Genomic DNA, 20,306 nt, shown 5'->3' with positions numbered 1-20,306 from the left:
GTCACGCACAGCTGTTGCTCAGTCACCCACAGCAGTGACATATGTCATACCACGAGCAGCAGCACTCATCTGGAACGATTCCAGTTCGTGTCTCTACATTTGTGTAAGCATTCCTGTACCACACTGACCTCTCCTTCCCCATGCAAGAAAATGGGCACTTTAACCTTTCCTTCCAGCTCTGCCATGCCCTCCCCGAGAGCAACACTGACTTCATCTGACAGGGACAGGGCCAGTACTTAACAGTGCTGCTGCAGAGTGTAGGGAACGGAGGGCTCAGCTTTGCCTGGGAACTCCCGTGCTGCAGCTCCCTCTCTACTGGCCTTGTGCTCTGCTGCGGGGAGGCCGGCAAAGGGCAGCACACAAATCTTGCTGCTTCCCAAGGACAAGGACTCACAGTGCCAGCACAGTTGTAAATAAAGTCCTTTTCAAATGCCAACCTGTGCTAGCTACAGCCACGTTTAAAAAAAGGAAACAACAACAAAAAGCCCATTGTAGTGATTGTGGCATTGTGGTGATTAAAGGCCAACTTTGCAGAGCCCGAGTCATTTGAAGAGCCTTGTTTATTTAACTGGAACATTTGGGCGTGTGAAAGGCAGCGGGCACAGCCTGCCCCATTCACAGCAGTGGGCAGAGTGCTGAAGTGCTTACCAGGTCATAGGCTGCCAGGACCTTCTTCTGCACATCGGGCACAGTCCCCAGAGGCTCCAGGTAAGGAAAGGTGTCCTTCATGCAGAGGGCCACCGAGGGCGTGTTGTCACTGCTCACGAGGCGCGAGGACAGTGTCAGGATGCACTGCTTGAGGCTGGCGATGGGCGGGAGCCCACACAGCTCCTTCACCGACACCATGGCGTTCTGGGAAGGGACACACACACTTCAGCACATGTTCAGCTCAGTCCCCCCTGCCTGCCATTCCCTTGACAGCCCTTTCTTCTTCTCTCCTCTGATAGGAGGCAGTGCTATCCCGCTGCTCACCATCCCTGGCCCTCCATGGACCACGGGATTCCATCTCACACAGGAATCCCTGCCAGCCCCATTCTCTGTCCCGAAGCCTACTCAGTCATCCCCACTGCCAGCTCCTCAGCTACTTTGCATTGCAAATCCAGCCCTAACAGGAATAAGTTCTGGTCCCCACATATAAACCATTAGCCTAAAATGCTATTTCTCTTCCCAACTGCTTAGACTCCGATCACCTTTGATGCTGTAATCACTTTGTTCTCCCATCATTATCATCCTCCAGCAAGAACAAGTTTGACAGACTTTGCATTTCCCATGGGAAAGGCAAGCAGGAAAAACGTACTTTGTTTTGAGCCTTACATTATCACATCATAAAGATACACAAACACTCTTTCCTCTTCACAGGTCACATGTAAGAAAATCAATACTGGATATACAGGTCAAACCAAACTGACATGCCAGGACTTATTTATCAGGTCAGAGGATATACAGCCGACATGTACCCATCATTTAGCTTCTTGAGTTGTACAAGGAGTGACCAAGATGCACAAAACCCAAGTAACAGTATTATAATAACCCATACCTTTCAAGTGTTTCTCCCAAAACCTGCTGGAAAAACCCCAATCATCAGACAATGCCTGGATGCATTTTTATCATTAATTAAATATGAGAGCATGCAGTTAAAATCCAAAACTGTGTCTTCACACAGCATTCCCCAGAACATGATCTTTTACTGAACTTGTGCTTGGAAAGTACATTAATACTGTTTCTGAGTCAAATTCAGAGTATTTTTATTTATATAGTTCATATATAGTGCCTGACCTAGACAGAAGGTGGAGTCAGCAGTTCAAACTGGTTACTTTCAAGGCCTGAGGGAAAGGAAAGGCTGGGAAGTTTCCCATTCTTAAAAATATGCTGAGACTATTCCTTTGAGAGTGATTTAAAGCTTATGTCATTTTGTAAACTTTTCCAGCTGTCAACATGTCATTTGCTTTAGATTCCATCCAGAAGAGTGGGGTCAGTGAATTGCTACGTTTTTGTCCTGTTTTTGAGAGAAAAAAATGAACTGTTTCTGTATCTTTACCAAGGAGATAGCAACAGCTGATTCCAGCTATTTATTAAGGAAACCTCATTGTTTAATGCTACTCAGTTTTGTTCCTAGGCAGTGCCTGAAGCTCTGAATTGAGCTGTCCTTTAATCAACCTCCAGTTGTTCCCACCACAGATAGAGCACTGGGGACATTCTTGTTTGGCTTTGCTGTCACTTCACATCCTGCCAAGCACCAAGGTCTAACCCGGGCACTTGTGCCAGTGCTGTGCACCTGGGCCTGGATGCTGCTGGCCACAGCAGGCTCTGCTGCATGCAGCAGCACGGGTGCAGGGACAGTGCCAGGGGACCCTCTGAGCCAAGACATGGCACTGGTGTCTGTGCCAGCCCTCAACCAGCCAAGACAAAACAGCTATTCAGCAGGGAGGAAACTGCAATCCAAGTGGCACTCAGTGCCTGTGTTGAACATCTGCAGCCCTGGGGCAAACAGTGGCAACTCACACTCGAGAAAACATGCGGCTCGTTGCACAGTGGGTTTCTTTGGTGTACACGAGACCTTAATGACACATCCACTGACTGTTTCTTATACTCAGCCAAAGAAAATTAAGAGCATAACGCTCATTCAATTAGCAAACCAAAAGCTTGTTGATATTTTCTAGAACCAACGAGGAAATACAGTATTTGGGACCAGAGGCAGGGGACACAAATGTACCCTCAATTCTGCTTTCTCAGGAAAAAAAATCAACCATAAAACATGTTTGGTGAGGGCATACTGATTTTTAAAACATTTCTGCCTAATCCTATGTTTGTTTGTTAATTAGTACCCGTAACTATCAGCCTGCCAATGTCCTTTTAAAGGCTGACAAGAGCTGTGGGTCTGAAGTTTCGCCAGCTCCCACCAGGACTGCCCTAGCAGCAGCTCACACCAGGACTTTCACTTCCACATTCAGGACACACCAACACATGCAATGGAAGTCTCATACCTGCATATTTTCTCTCATGTCAGTAGCCTCTCGCAATGGATGCACTGCCAGCTTAAAGATGTCATCGATAGTCTTGAGACCAGTGTTCCTCAGCATGGTGTACTCCCTTGCTTTCTTCCCTATCCTCACTGAGAGGCTTCGCTTTTGTGCCTTCCCGCCTCCACTGCGGTTGGTTATTGCGATGTGAACAAAGAGGGTAACGTGCTCCATGATATCACCAACGAAAGAGCGCAGCGGGATGTGCCTGTATCCGGGCTGTAAGCACTCCAGGGGGATGGTGTATTGTCCTATGAACTCATCCCCAATGTAGTCATCATCCAAAACAACAAAGCGGATCATGGCCAGCTCCGGTAGACTGATCTGGAACTCAAAGCTTTCATCAAAAATAGGGTTATCGCTGTTTTGCTGCACGGTTTTAGTTCTTTGTTCGGTGCAGTCTGCAGGAATCCCATGTATCTCTATGCAGACATAGGGGTCTATGACATCCCCTTTTGCACATGCACCCTTGGGCTTTGGAAAATTCTGACCACTGATAATTTTGACATGTAGTACCTGGGGGGAGACCCCTGGAACAATACCCTTGGTATTTGCGCTGAAGTAAGACACTTCATCACGCATCACTGAAGGCCTGAGAACGTACCCGCATCCCCCATTCTGTAGAAACCAACCAGTGTGTAGGTCCATCATGGGCCCTGGGGTCTGAAAGTTCATTGCCACTATCTGGCAACCACAGTTCCAAAAATCTTGAGGATTTAAGTTACTGGAGTCTATCCTCATAGCACTCGGGTACACCCTGGACAGAAACTTTTTGTTGTAGTTAACAAAATCTTCAGGGTATTCATTTGCAATCCGACTGGCTTCTGCCTCACTGAAGGAGCACATTTCCCAATAATTTTGAGATTTCATGGATGTCTCAAAGTCTTTGTACTGGATAGATTTGCATAGGGACACCAAGTCAGATAACTCCCTGCAGAGCCAGATCAGCTTTGGTTCCCTTGAGAAGTCCTCCGACAGTCTTCGGGATATTTCAGCCTCTTCATCTTCATCTGTGACCTCTCCTTCTAATACATCCTGGTCACTGGGCAGCTTCTTCCCCTTCACAATGATCTTCATTTTCAGTTTCTCAGGTGATGGGAGGTAGGCTTCTGAGGATAAAGGTGTCTCTGTGTACAGTTTGTTTCCAAAGATTCTTTTCATGTGCTGCACCACCACCTTCTGCTGCTGGACAGAGCAGTGGTTTCCCAAGCACAGAATAAGAGGGTATTCTGAGGCAAAGAAGGCCAATTTGTTGATTACTTCGATGACATTTCGAAAGGCAAGTGGCGATGTCATGTTGTTGCGGTTACAAATAATGGGTTCATTATCTGGGCCGTCACAGACATCCAGTTCAATACTCCGGCAGCTCATCTTTAAAGCTCTGACATAACCATTGATATCGGCCGGCCCTCTCAGCTGGTCCTCTATTAGATACGTATTGTGGGATGCATTGATGTAGTAATGTGACAAAGGCTGCGTCATGTCTTGGACAATTTTTTTGTGCTCTGGGTCAAAAATATCACATTCTGAGGACAACAAGTATTGAGTGAATCCATCAATTGCGAGAAAACCTTTCAACCGCCCCTCTTCAGAAAGCTCATACCTGCGTATAATATCTAGACACATTTCTTCTGTTATGTGGGTCACCCCCTGTTCAGCCTCTAAAAACAGCATGAGGTCATTGGCATCCAGGTACTCTTTGTTTTTTGATATCTGCACAAGTAAGAAATACACTTCAGGTCTTGTGCAAAGTTCACTGAATGCTTCGCAAAACTCTTCTTTTGTTACTCGTGTTGTCAGTTTCTCTTTGCTCTTCTGAATTTCCTTAAATTTTAATCTAATCTTTGATTCCTTTAAGGTGGGGTTAAGCTTCTTTATCAGCTCCACAGCTGTATCTTCTAACATTATGCCATTGCCATCAACGTCTGCTGCTTCAAACACAGTTTTTAACCAGGCAAACCGTGGGGTATTATGGCTGTTTTCCATCAAGTCCAGGGGTTGTTTGCTACGAGAAACTAAGTACCTTAATCCTGATACCCAAATATTGGCCACATCAGCTGAATTGGCAACCAAGTCAAGGGACTCATAGTTCTCACCATGAATTACCGACAGTGCACAGTCCTCAGAAATCTGATCTGCAAGTCCGTTATTCCTGAATGTCTCTGTGTTCTTCCCTAGTCTGATTTCTTTTATAGCAGAAATATCAAGCTTGGCTTTGTCCAGATCCTTCTTGGAAGGCTCCCAGCGAAGAGCCTGCAGGTCAGGATCCAGAGTAAAAAAACGGTTATAAATCCGGGAGTTTGGACGAACTTTCTTCAATTCACACCCAGCCTGCATAAAGCTGATACAGTCGCTGGCACTGCTTATTTTCTTCTCTGATGGCATGCTGCTAAAGGACACTGTTTTCTTTCTTCCACATTTTTGGTTTGAAGGATCCTGTGGAATAATTACATTTAAAAAAATTAGCAGGTTTTCTTTGGCCATTCCACAAGTGCATAAATAATAGACAAGGTACATTTATGTAAAGATAATTAATGTTCTTCTGAACCTCAAAACACAACATCTTATTCCTTCCCATGATTCAGTTCCCTGCTGAGCTATAAAATATACTGAGCTATAAAGCAACTTGACTGACTGTGGCATTAGAGATAGCAAGGTTTCATGAGTGACATTTGCAGCTATTAAACTGTCTTCCAGATCCCAGCAATCTGCTACAGCTGTGAGGAGGCAGTATCCAGTTGTATATGTCCAGTTTCAAAGCAGATATATCACATGCTCTTGTCTCCCAACTTGTTTGGAAAAGTAGTTATTCTGGTCATTTCTGTGCACAACAACTACAAAGCCAGACAAGAAATTCAAAGTCTTTGTCTTTAGAATATGTATTCTAACTTTTCTTGAGAAAATACTCAGCCAGACATGTGACTGTCTTTTCAGTATCAACTACTTCTTGCTGCTAGATGTAAACCCAGCTGCAAAGCTGTGTGTAATGTTAGTGCAGCAACTAAATTTGAACCTTTCCCTGCATATTATCAATTCAAAACATCTCACAATAATTATAAAGTATAAATCATTCTTTTCTCTGCATGATTTCCATCTACCCCATTAGTATGTAAACTATCCAACAGCTACCAAAAATATTTTTAAAACATCACTCGAGACTGTAATTAATTGTGAAAGACTTGTTAAAATTGCTTTCCGTATTTCCCTAGCCACGAGCAATACTTCCTTATTTCTCTGCCTTCTGTTGTTGAAGGGACCTCAGCTGCCTGGATTTTGAATGAAAAAGGAGCCCCAAGGCAAGGAAATGTTGATGCTGGCCCTCAGCCCTCCACCCTGCTGCCTCAGGCTCAGACATGAGACGTGCACCAGGCACCAGCTTCCCAACAGCCCCTGGGGATCTGCTTGGAGACACCAAACCCCCTGAGTCCCAACCCCTCTGCAGCCTGGCCTTCCCTTCCCTACCCCAGCAGTTGGTTCCTCTCAGCTGCAGTTTATCTGCTGTGTCATTCAACCTCCGTCAGGTCAAACTCCTCTGCAAATCCTGTTCCAGCAGTGCAGTGCCCTCCATCCACCCATCTCTGTCCTTGGATGTTCTGCACTATCTGAGCAGGACCTTGTGCAGCTCCCCAGGCCACAGAGCATCAGTTTTGGTGCCCATAAGAATCTCTCCACTCTTAATTTGCATGTTTGTATAGATACGTCCAGAAAATTAGTCAGTATGAATGTTTCTACAAAATTGCTGTTGTTGTTCACTCACTTCACTCAATAACATCCAAAATATTTCCACCCCCCAGGCCTCTAACTACTGAATTTAAAGGCATGGGATCTACTGGAAACAAAATTAAGACCTCTAAACTTCTTATGACAAAGATTTCTCATTAAACTAGTACAGAGACTTCTACTGACTAGAATAATTACTCTTTCCATTTATTTAGTATTTATTATGAGAATGGGTCTCAAAGAAACAGGAAGAAAGTCAACAAAGCAAGTGCCTACGGTCAACTACTTTTTAAATTACAGTTTTATGCTAAAATATTCTGTTCCTGCATTAACATACTGTCTTTTAATACACAGCTTTGGCTATGAAAATCTTCAGGCAGTAGATACTAATGAATATAAACTAATGTAGCAGATTACTCTATGGGTTTTAGAAGAGCCTCTTTTTTGTTTCCCTATGTTCACAGGAGTAATATTTAGACTTAAGATTGATGACTAATTGGGATTATTTTTCTCATGTAGTTAGATGCATTAATGGCCTTGGAATCTGCAGTGATTCATTCCTTGACAGAGGTTCCTTAGGACCAGACCTGGAAATCCCATCAGAGCAGCCTATCTGATTTATCTACAGGTCCAACATTTTGTCTTAACTAGGGAGGCATGAATGCTATGTAAATACTTTATTTTCTGCAAAAAATAAAACCTTTATTTTTAGTTCCTGTGTCTTTTGATCAAAGTAAAACAGGGAATTAATCAGCCATTTTTCAGGTATTCAGGTGGGAAAAAAAACCCTAATTGACCTCATGGACAAACAACAAAAGTTTCCTTTTAACATTCAGTCTTAACCCCTCAGGGATTTTGGTGGGAATTAGCTTATCCTCTGTGTCCTCTTTACCTGCTTTTATTTTTGATGACCTCTGGTTTTGTACTTAGTGGTATGTAAGGAACATCAGAATTGTACAACAGCACTTCATGTCAGAACAGGACTTCCCTGTATCTTTCAATCAATTGAACAGAATTCAAGCCTAATCCACACTAACTGCCTACAATTAACAAGATTTAAGTATTATTGACACTGATGGGATTATTTTAACTGATACTAACAATGTCCTCCGTCTAAAGTATAATACACACAAACCCCACAAAACTGCAATTGCTAACTGAGTTTATTATTGCATTGGCTATTCTCCTCTTGGTCTCTCCAGACTAGGAGCACACTCAGTCTTTCAAAGTGAGAGCTGTTACTTTAGATATAATGTGAAAGTTTTCATTCATAATTACCACAAAGTTAATTATTCCAGTCTTGCAAAAAGTCAAAAGGTGTTTCTGTAAGCTCCAGTGCTGTCTTCTCAGCCTGACAGCCCAGGCACTTGCCTTTGCATTACCACACTGCTAATGCTTGAACAAGCATCTCTGGATCCTGACACCACGGTTTATCCAGGCCACGCACCTCCAGATCCCCAGCCACCACCCTGGGGAGCAGAGGAGTGTTTCCTTCAAGAAGTGTCCTCCCACTACTGAGCCCCACTCAGTAGTGGGAGGGAGAGGACAATGCCCAGAGAGGACAATTTCAATACCCTGTATCTCCCCACTGATCTTATGCTTGTTCAACTGAGAACCCAGATTTTGTGTTCTAATTTTAGTGTAGCTATTGCTTTCTTTAAATCTCTACCTTAATCCAATTTCAACAGATTGATTTTCTAAAACAAGACATCCAGCTAACAATACTGTGCTGCAGTGTCTCCAGTGGCGAAACTGCTGCTCAGTTTTATTGGATACTAAGAACAGAACAAGTATAGTCACTAGCAAACTGAAAGTTGCAAACACTTTACATGGATAAATAGGAAACCTGCTTTATTGTGCTACGTGCCAAGAACATTCCCATTGCAAGTTATCAAAAGACCTCTCCGCAATGTGCCTGTTGCACCCATGCAAGAGCACTTGTTCCTCTTCATTAACCAAAGCAATCAGAAAGCACAATGAGCAGCCCTGAATCTTGGAGCTGGAAAGTCTATCTTTCTCCAAGCTGCTACGGTCATCAAAATTGATCTTGCCTAGGTAACAGGACACTAACTGGCCTAGGGCTGCCCTTTACTCTCAGTCACTTGTACTGATGGAACTGAACTTATTGTGGCAGTGAAAGATGAAAAAAGAAAGGATGATATTTGCTAAAAAAGAGAAATCTACATCAATGTGAAAACGAGGAACTAACTTGTAGATTTTCTACTCTAAGATCTTTCCTATCAGAGACAACCAAGCTCTTGATCAGTTTGCATGCAATATGCAAGTTCAAAAAGGAAATCCCCACTTACATGGGAAACCCTGATTCCAAGGCAAGACACTTTCTTCAAAGTAGGGTTTCCTTCAGTTCTTTGGTTATCCCCTATAAGATGATCTAACAGGATGACTCCATCTCCCTCCTGCTCCTGAGTCTGCATAATATCAATTATATAAAATACCTCACGACCTCAAACACAAGACCAATATGCATTTAGACTTCAGTGTATGCACCGCTTCTCGGAAACCATTAAGGACCAAGGAGACATATCTGGGTGCTGGCCTGACTGCATCCTAACATTTCCTAAATGTTTCTAGAGGAAGGATTCAGAACAGCAGTCTAAGCACACTCCCAAAATAGGAGAAGCTCTCCTGTTGAACACATCATCCTCGTCAGAGGGACTGGGTACGTAAACAGCAGGATCACAAAGCCATCAGCAGTTGTGGGAAAACTCCACCCCATTCACCCTGACCTCTGACTGCCCAAACTTCTGCTGTTTAAATCAAAGAGCTAACAGAAATAAATAAGTGGTATTAAAAAAAAATGAGTAAACATGCTCTCTACCTCATCCCACCCTTTTTGTCAAAACTACAGGACATAAATTGCCCATCTACAGTTAGGAACGAGGGCAGTAATAAAAGCTAGACAGCAAACCTGCACACAAAAGCTTAAGCTCATGAATTATTATTTGTCTGAAATTAAGTTACCTGAAGGCTCTCTAAAGCACTGATAGTCTTCCAGGATTCTGCTTAAGAGTATAAGAAAGACAAAACAAAGAAAGCCATCACCTACCCAAAGACACCAAAAACCCTTAAACACCTGCAGGACTCCTGTGAAAGGATGGAAAATTCAGTAATAATCCTGACACATAAACTCTTTAAGTGTGATCCCCAAAAACAATTCACATTTTCACCAGTTTGATTCTGATCTTTGAATTTCAAATGTAATCTATCTCACAAACCTAGCACTAAGAAATCAGTAACAGCTTAGTCTGTCCTCACAAATAGACTGTAATAAACAGTCCTAAAAGCTATCTGCTCTGAAAACTCCAGATGATCCAGTTAACTGGCCAACTGATTACCTGATTTCTTGTTTTCTAAGAGAAACTAATTAGTTCCACAGGATATTTTTGGGGGGATACTTCTAGATATTTCAGTTATACAAAGACAGAATCCCAGTCCTGGAAAATCTTAATGTTTTGCTGTACTTGTGGTGGGAAAATGTACCATTAAACAGGAAGTAAAGAAGTCAGTGAGTCACTAATGGCACTCAAAGCACAGCAGGTTGATAAATGACAGTGTAATTTTTCTATAAAGAAGTAAGCCAGAGCAGGGAAGACTTTATACAAACCATCCAAAAAACCCACAAAGTCAGAGCCTGGGCCAGGGCTGCAACTGGATCTCATATATGTGTGAGGCTTAGTCCATTTGATCAGGTGTATAGCAAAGCCTGAACCCACAGTACCACCTCATGATTAGAACAGGTAGCAATGATCACTGGCAGCCAGCACTCATCATTAGCACACAAAGCTTTCTTCTGTAAATCTCAGCCATGTTCTAGCCACCCTCAGAGAGTATCCTTGGACTGCCCATTCTGCAGATTTTATCAACTCTTCTCATAGCCCCTGCTATCACACCAAATTAAAGAGCTAAACTCCCTCTAATCTTTCTTGGCAAGGACTGTAGAATCTAAGTATCAGATACATACCCACTGTGACAACTCACATGTCAACAAAGAAAAGGTTGCCTACTCAAAATTCATCCAGGCTGACAACTCATGGCATGAAGCAGCTACCTTTACACAGGGGCTGAACAGCCAAACCACCTTATCCCTGGTGCAGACAGCTATGGGCATGCTGCCAGTCACACTTGGGCTAACACACAGCTCAGAGGATTGCAAGAGCAGGTGTCACTGCTGTGAGATCAGCCCTGGTAGCCTCTTCAAGAAAAACTCCTACTTCAGGGATTTGTGCACATGGGGAACAAAGACCAGATCCAAAATTTAACACACGTGCTGTTAAAAGCTGAGCTACACACATAATGGAATAAACAGAAAACTCACGGCTGACCAAACATACAACATGGACACGTACAGGAGAAACAGCTTCAGAACACAGCGTCCAATAATTCTCCAAAATACCAAAACAGTCCCACTGGCATGTCTGCAAAGCCAGTGCGTTGTCACTAACCAGCAGCTTAACTCAAGCACAAGCTCCACACAGAAGCCTCAGCACTATCATAACTCATAGAGAGCACGGACTAATGGAGCTCAGACACAGGAAAGAAAGTGTCCTGGGGAACAGTGAATAATATCTGTATTTACAGCAGGCTTTCCTCAGCTCCCCAGGATTACCAGGACATTGGGCATGGGCATGGACTGTCACCAAGACCTTTTATAATAACTACAGGCAGCTTCTCATTTAAAAAGTCACCCCATAAAATAAGTACTGCAAGGGCAGGAAAACTGAGTGAAGACAATAGCTTAACTATTCTGGGATGCCGAATAGTTCCCACTGGAGAAGTTCAAGAGGAGGCATGACTCTAATGCCTTATCTGATTTACTCTTTTGCTCCATTACTAAAAAACACTTTCAAGTACTCTTGTGTGAGGCTGGAAGGAGATACAAAAAAATGCCTGGAGCAGATCTTCAGGAGAAACACAAGAACCAAAATGATTTGCTCTTAAAGAAAAGCTTTGCTGTGTGCTTGTTTTTTTCCTTTTCCTTTTCTTTTTTAAATGACTAGCACTACCAAATTTATTCAATTTTACCTTGAAGAAGATTTACCTCTGCTGTTTAAATGACAAATTATAGCAAAAGAAAAAATCAGCAGCACATGAAGACTCCATCTGGAAATGCTTTTTGGAAATCAAAAGCACACAATGCAAGAAGGGTTTATTTTCTGGCATGATACCATGCTGAAGTTACTACTTTTCCCTTCTCTTTTATAAGTAGGGCCATGAAGCCAAGATTGAAAAGCTTCCAAGAGCACAAGAACATGAGGGCCTATAATGAGGCTACCACTTCACAGAGCTTTCTGCCATTGTTGTTAAAGTTTCAGCCAACTGGTTTCCACAAGTGCAAGTAGTTATCCCGTTATGCATTAAGCAGCAGCTACAGTGAGAAACAGATTCCTGTACGACCCTTCAATACATACACACAATGTCTCCATGTAAGCCCACAGAATACACCACCTGATGAAGATTTTTCATGGATACTGCCCATTCTCCCTGAGGAAAAAACCCTTTCCCTAAGGACACCCCAAGTGCTAGGTCTACTTCCAATTGGAAGGAGGCTTATAGCATGTAAGGGACTGACCCAGCTCATTGGGTGTCATGTCTCCAACCACTACTACTCCCAAATACTCTGTTATTTTGAAGTGCTTGGGTTGCTTACAGGCTCTAATCCTTCTTAGTCTGCAAGAGCACCTTGGACATGGATTGAACTCATCATCCTGCAGGGAATATAAACCCAAGAAAGACAGAAAGACACTTTCTGTCTTCAAGCAGAAAAGGTAGCAGCAAGGTCTGGATAAAGGGATCTCAGCTGCAGCATTCCCAGGAGAACTCCTTTGAATTCATCTGAGACAAACATTAAGAGAATAAGAGAATGCCAGAAGCAACTCAGGAGGAAAAGCCAAGTATGTTTAGAAAGACCTGGCTAAGGAAAAACATGCCCAACTGGTACTCCCCTTCATTACACCTCTAAATACTTGATTGCCACTGCATCTATGAGTGGGTAATTTTCACTGTCAAAATAACGAAAAAGCTGAAAAATATTTGATTAAGAATAAAAAGATGATCAGCATTACCTATTTCCAACATTATGGAAAACAGAGCTTGTCAGACTAACCTGGTATCTCTGTTTTTATGATATGAAAAGTTTGGTTGGTACACATAAAGTCATTGTAATAGACTCTAATGTATTATGGTCTCTGAAATGTATTTGATTTGGGAGTGAATGACATTTTGATTAAGAATATACAGCAATAAAAATAAACTCAGAAGACATTAAATGGATCAAACACAAGATAAACAATAGCTTTCAAATGCAACAGTAAACGTGAAACACTTATCATGAAGAAATGCTTCAAACGGGATCCTGCAGGGACCCATTCTTTAGCCCAGTGCTATTTAGCATTTTTAGAGTGACCTGGAAGAAAGCATAAAATCAATACACATGGGGTCTGGAGATGATACAAAGCCAAGGTTCAACAGTGATGAATAATAGAATGGGAGTCAGCAGTCAAAAGACTGCTTGACAGGCAATACATAAAAAACTAAGTGTCTTCCAATAAGGAGCAGATACAAGGTCATAATTCTAAAAACACAAGGGCCAGTCCTTATGTACAGGACTCTGATGCAGGAGAATAATTTTGGGTAAAAAAAGCCAACTTTGTTATCACAGATATCGGCATAGACTATAACAAAAAGATCACACACAAAACAGTAACCTTGGTTATATAAACATAATATCTACTCAGGATAGAAAGGTTCTAATATTGTATCTGTCCATCATGTGATGCTCTCAGTTTAGAAATTACCTTGAAAACTGGAAAGTTCACAAGTGCCACAAGAATCAGGAAGATTCTGGAAAACACATTCAAGTAAGGAATTACAGATTTTTTTAGTTCAATACACATATTGTCTGTATTCATAAATATTATATTAGTACTACTAAAAATGTGCATTAATATAAGGAAAAACTTAACAGACATCCCATGTCCTACTTCAGGGATATCTGGGCACTTTCATTCAAAATGTAATGCTTACAATTGAGTAGTTTAATTAAATCCTTAATCAATGTACTTTAAGAAGTCCTTCAAATTACATTTCCTTATGTATCCTCTGGAAATTCAAAATGTGGACTAATGTTGTCATAGATTTTAGCTCACAGAATATTCTGAGCTGGAAGGGATCCACAAAGATCACTGATTATGAAGATGATTATATAAAGATTATCTGAAGATCGGTACTATCCAGTGATACATTCTTTTAAATCCTGGAAATCAACACATTCAGAATCAAGCCAAGACTTTAAAACAAGAAAAGCAAAACTGACAATGGTCACAATCTCCCAAGGATGGCTGGAGAGCCTTCATCACGTTTTCATCAGCACCGGATTCCTTCCAAAAGGATGTACCATGAGATCAAACATGATTTCATTTAAGCCCTATTTTTAATGGAGAGCAGACCAGACTTCAGTGCTATTTTTTGGCCTGATTATTTTGGTATTAACTCTAAAATTAAATCCTGTGTTTTTTCCAGAAGAAAATGGTTAAATGGGACTATGCTTTCTGGCCTGCTATCATGGCACTGGAGAATACCAAGCACCGGGGGCCCAAAATAGGGTGACTAATTTAATTTCATTCTGAATCTTACAGCAGTCCTCCAGGAATAAAATGTGTAATCCAATAAGCCACACAAATCTCAATAGGCTAATCACATTATTTTAAACCCTTTTTAATCAACTTAAATTATTTCTTTATTAATCACATTTACGCTGATTCAGATCAGCCCCTATACCTAAAATCAGCAATGAAGTTACAAAAATCAATAAAATTAGGTAATTAAACTGGTTTAATGGTTTTTTTTTTAAATTCCAATTGTCAGTTACAATTGAATTATTAAATAGGTTGAGATAAAATACATACAGCCAAATATGAAGTATATGGGCAAGACAGGGCAGTGTTTTATCTCACCTATAACGCACTTGGGGGTAAAATTTTGCATCATGCTATCTAAAGGCCCTCATTTTCTTTGAGAGAGAAAATCAACTTTCAGCATACCCAACAAATGCATCAGCTCCTGGGAAGAAACTGTTTATCAGCTGAGGAGAGTGCCCTTGAGGTGTGGGAGTTTGTACAGCTGGTGTGCAGGCTCTCCGTGGGGGCACAGGCATCGCCTCCTCGGGAGCCCACAGGACGGATCCCTGCGCAGCCCCAGCTCTCCACAGCTCACCCGCTGAGGGTGGAGGTGTGATCCACCTCCCTGCACACACGGCATGCCTCTGCTGTTTGTGATTTCTTAACCCTTGTGTTGGCAACCTTGTCAACCAGCTCCATCGCAAAACAAGGATTAGGGAAAGCTTTCTGATTGCTCCTCTATCATATGAGCACTGAAATGTGGCTGTACTAAACCACAGACTCAAAAACTCCTCAAGTATTTTTTACTTTTATTTTTATTTTACTCCCATCTACAGCTTTTTAGCTTTGCAACCACAGGCACCGTGCATACCAGACATCCCCCTTCAGCATCCTTGGGCTGAAAACAAGGTTTACACAAAAATCACGCCTGCTGCTATCAGAGCAGTTTCAAGCCATGAAATGCGCTCCTACACTGCTAAAGGAGTTGGCAGGGCTGAAAACAACATACAAGTGAAACAATGATTTCAGTGGTGCACTTAGCAACGGTACGACAAATTAAGCATCTCCCTTACAGGCAAAACACAGATTTCTCCATTAATAGAAAGGAAAGAAACATTCAAGAAACAGCTGTGGTAGCCTCATTAAATCTTATTATGTGACTCTCATCAGTAGGCATATTCCAAATTTTTACCAATGCAGACACAGAATGTTTTCATTACTCATCAAAATACGCAGTAAATTAGGCAGGTTACAAGCACCTTGATAAGCTGCAAACTGCAGCATCATAAACATCCAATTTATTTAACAAATAATTGATTTGCTATGGAAATGTGCTGCAATTTTTAATCGCATTCCTTCAAAATTAGCCACTTTGAGGGGCAAAACTCTCCTATTTCCCAGAGCCTATATCTTAGGGTGAAAAAACCCCAGTTGTAAATTTGGTTTTGGTTTTTTTAACAAATAAAGGAATGCAACTGTAATGTAGTTTTATCTTGATCATATATATATTTGCTAAGTAATCATACATTTTTTAGCTTAGAATTAAACTATGTGCATGCCTGAGTATTACAGTCTCTTGGGTTTTATACATGCATTTTTACAGTTTAAGTATATCACCAACCTGGTGTAATTGATTCCATCCATTTAATATTTAAACATTATGAATTAGTGGTTAGAGGGGTTTTAGAAAAAAAATTTGAACTCTAACCACAGTGTAACTACACTTCAGCTGCAACATGACTTGGCACTTACGGGGAGAAAGTAACACCTCCAATCTCCAATAGTTTTGTACACTTGCAACATTTAGAAAATGTTGAGTAAGAAGAAAAATGTTGGATTTGCAGCCAGAAGAGTAGGAACCTCCTGGCTTCTAGTTCAGCTTAGAAGTTCAGGAAGATCCTGAGGAAACACTATCTATTCTGGATTTGTCTCATGGTTTCCACAAGACTCAAAAATGTTTCTGATGCACAAATCTCAGTACCTAGGGAGAAAAGGCAGCTTCTGCCAGTGCCCTCATCCATCCCCTCACCTAGGGGGCATACATGGCAGAAAAGGGCGTGTCTAGCAGTGAGGGCAGGAGCAGCTGGGCAGGGCGTTTTAAGAGGCCCAAGTTTGGTATTTGCCTTCTCCAGGACAGAAAGCCACAGGCCCCACTGCTAAACCACAAGCTTCCTTTATCTTGCACAGTTGTCATTGACACAGGTATCATTAACACCGACACACTCTGCCCAGAGCAATTGAGAGGGTACGAAAGGAGCATTAAATAATGGCCGTGTTTAGTTTTGCAAGTGTGAACAAGTGGTAGCAGAAGAGTGACATTAGTGAGCACTGGGAACCACTTCTGCATGCATAAATATCAGCTCAGAACTCACAGTGCATTCAATGGGCCCTTTAAATAGATTATGCTTTGCAAGAACTGTGTGATTCAGTTTTTAAGTTTTACTCTTACAAACACACACATTTAGTCCCACGGTCACACTGTTCATTTGTTGATAATCTGTTTAGATTAAAATAGGTGTGACTGTGCATTTGTTCATCCAACAGCTCCTCAAGTCCTTTTCAAACCCCAGTGCTTTGACTTTTTGAGACTTTTCAAGGTAATCCCTCCCACCAGGGAAAACAGATTCTAAATTTAATGGTGTGCTTTTTACATAAGTGGATACAGTGAAAAGATGAGTATTGGGAAAAACTCCCTTTCTTCTTGAAATATTAACTCCCTCCTTTCTTCTTTCTTGTTATTTTTCATCAGTTCCTTTAGCTGGATGTATAAGCAACGAATGCTCCTGAACACATATGCTTTTCCCCTTTATTCACCTTGGAGCAACATCTCTATTCAGCTGCAGGCCTTGCTAACTCTTGGAAAGAAGTGAGGTAAGCAAGAAAGCACCCTGGCAGAAGCCAGCAGCAGTGAGTGCCCCAGACACAGGGGAGCACGCCCATTCTCAGGCTGGACAGCTCCAAACTCAGCATACCTGGGAGAGGCCCTGGGAGAGGTGTCTGAGCTCCATTTTTACAGATGACACTAGTTTTTCCTAGCTGGTTGCCTCAGGAAAATAATATTGCTGTAAATAGACCGTTTAAGGGTTTTTTTAAGTGTCTGTCTTTAAATGGAAGACTAAAAAGGACAAAAATTCAAAAATTATACAAAATTACAGAAATAATTTGCTTTGCTTGTCAGCTTTCCATTTCAAAGCTCTTGATGAAATTTCTCATCTTAACCCTAAAGCAAAGATTTATGCAATGAAGGGATATTTTCTATCTGTTTAATTATAATAATGAAGATTTTGGTAATGCATTTAGAAGAACTACAGTCTAATCAGGGCTGTAACCAGAGAACTGCTTTGTTATATCCAGGAGAATTTGTCTGTCTTAATTAAGTCTCCTCTCTCAGACACAGAACACAGAGGCTCTTTCATCTGAACTATCTTATGTAATTGCAGAACAGCTCTACTTGCTGCATACAGCATGCATTGTTTGCAGTGCAGTTTCTAACACTGTCATCACGTCTCCTAAAGCAAAAACATAGAAAAGATAGAAAACAAGTCTAGACAAAGTCCTTGGATATGGTAAATGGTATGCACATGCTTCTGTCTTGCAGTTCAGCAGCAGAGGCTGCTGTAAAATATCAATGCCCTAATGCTCACATTGATCCCAATCACACTGAATTCCCTTAGTTCACACAAGGCAATTGTTCTTTACTTAGCTCAATTTAATGAACGCAGAATCTAGCCCACAGGAGCAATGTATGAGATTTGTGGAAATCCCATTCTTAACTGTACCATATTTTCTGAATATACTATTTTAAGGCATGTTTGGAGTCAGGAGAAAAATAAAAAACACTTTGACAGTACCAGATATTTTACACACAGATTTACAAAAATTAAATCTTTTTAGAATACCATAGATACTAAACTCCATACCTTATTCATTTAAGTGGGTTTTGTCTCTGCTCTTTCTCATTTTGAATCAATATTGAAGCTTATTAAAATATGTTCCTTCTTATGCCTATACATAAGCCAAGTCAATTTCTTTTTTTTTTTTTTTTTTCCCATAGGGTGGTTTCATCTGGGATCATTCGTAACTAAGAGAAAAATAATCAACTCTTTGTGTGTAGTAAAGTGGCAAACATGTTTTCTAACTATGTACTTTGGGAAATAATACATTTCTAACTCCTTTTCCAAAGACAATTAAAAATTACACATTACCTGTCATTGAGTTCCTCAGCTACTAGGTAAATTGAGGCACATCAGATACTCTAATTGCTAAATTACTCTGTTGATCAAAGCACACTCTTGTAGCTCAGCAAACTGAAATCGCATTACTGCCCTCATGAAAAATGAATGCTCCACCCTGCAACCATTTGCTGGTATTTTAAAATTCACTCACTGATTTCAGAGCTCCAAGTGGAATGTGGTAATTCAACAAGCACTGCACTGTGCACCACCACACCAAGGCAGAGATTTTGGTTGTGAAGCTGGCATAACCCAACCTCAATCTGTGGTTCCTTCCTAAACTCTCACAGAAAACTGTTCTCTCCTATCAACAAGAATGTGCCCCAGAATAAACTCACACTGGGAAAGTGTAGGAAACTATGAAAACTACATGATCCAGAAATCACCCAAAATACTAAATGACAAAGGACAAATTTTGATGGGGTTTGAATACATCCTTTGATTTCAGGGTCAACATGGTTATCAGAAGCAGAAGTGATGTGACTAAACCTGTGAAGAACTGAAGGGTAGAACAATTTTAGAGTATTAACTGAGCTGGGCTGTTACCTTCCACAGTTCAGAGTTTACTTTTGGTGATACATTTATTCTGGATACCTTTATGCTAAGCTTGGAGCTTCCTCTTTCTCTGCTGCCTGAAAACACAGGGCTTGAAATCAAATTCTGAAATCCAATTAGCAAATACACAAGACTGTGTATGAAGCAGGTTTTCCTTGCATCCTGTTCCTGAAAAACTCAAGTACAGATGTCCCATATATTGTACACAGAGTCAGAGGTACTTACGTGTGAACCACTGAAGCTACAGATCTGACTCCAGAGTAACAGCCACGTAAGCACAAGTTCCATTACTTTGTTTTGCATTAAGCACAGATCTGCTGTGATGATACATCCCTGGCTCTTGCTGAGTCAATGAAGCGTTTAAACACAGATCTACTGCATTCAGTGAAACTTTAGAGACATTTTAGTGCTTTGCTGATCTCTGAAGCACTCACAATCATGCAGGAAACAGAAGGCAGGCATGCTGTGAATGTTGCTGACATGTTGTAATACCAAGCCACAAAGCCACCCCTCTGTTTTCAGAGACTGCTCGAGCTCTGCATCAAACCTACATGTTTTGTGAATCATATCTTCATGATAGGAATGGAGCAGCATGCAGCAGAAATAAGTCGAACAGTTGTCTTGGTAAAATAAAATGTTTCTTTGCAAGTGCAGAAGACACCACACATCATTACCAAGTGTTTTTCAACATGATTGCTTGGAATATCCTCAGAAAAGAGACAGACTACATACCTGAAAAACAACCCTTTGCATTTCTGACCATAAATATAATCTGAGGACAGGCAGGAGACATGGACTTGAAGCCTCTTAACCTAAACCATAGCCCTTTCACCATGAGTTCCCCAATAAGTAAGATATAATAAATGGCTCAGTTTGGATAATACCATATGCTGTTTTCTTAAAACTTTAATTGTAATTTTTCTTTCTTGTATTTGAGAGTTCTTATTCATGTAATACCAGAAAATATACACAGAAGTGCCCCACTACCTCTGCCATTTCCTTTTTATAGACTTTTACAGTGATGACATGAAAAAATGTTTGTTTCAGCAGCCCTTGCACAGAGCTGCTCCCACACAAACCCCAAACCAGGTTCTGAAGCAGTCCATTTGCACAGCCTCTCCAAGAAAATTATATGCTGCCCA

General features: G+C 41.3%; 1 protein-coding gene and 1 long non-coding RNA gene across 2 annotated transcripts in view; one reads left to right on the top strand and one right to left on the bottom strand.

Annotated features, from left to right (window-relative positions):
* Positions 1-20,306, bottom strand: part of PLCL1 (phospholipase C like 1 (inactive)) — a 186,943-nt gene that overhangs the window by 36,185 nt on the left and 130,452 nt on the right. Inside the window, exons 2-3 of the mRNA XM_063400231.1 lie at positions 2,985-5,456; positions 649-852 (exon numbers count right to left, since the gene is read on the bottom strand). Coding sequence (XP_063256301.1) covers positions 649-852; positions 2,985-5,456 — 2,676 coding nt within the window. The remainder of the gene's footprint in view (positions 1-648; positions 853-2,984; positions 5,457-20,306) is intronic.
* Positions 586-19,953, top strand: LOC134552018 (uncharacterized). The gene is made up of 3 exons (XR_010080744.1): positions 586-708; positions 17,127-17,248; positions 18,432-19,953. It is a non-coding gene; the product is annotated as an uncharacterized LOC134552018 (long non-coding RNA).

This window comes from Prinia subflava, chromosome 6 (genome assembly GCF_021018805.1).
Source record: "Prinia subflava isolate CZ2003 ecotype Zambia chromosome 6, Cam_Psub_1.2, whole genome shotgun sequence".
In the NCBI taxonomy this organism is placed as follows: Eukaryota; Metazoa; Chordata; class Aves; order Passeriformes; family Cisticolidae; genus Prinia; species Prinia subflava.
Note: the sequence above shows the minus strand (reverse complement) of the source record. Positions and strands in the feature narration are given on the sequence as shown.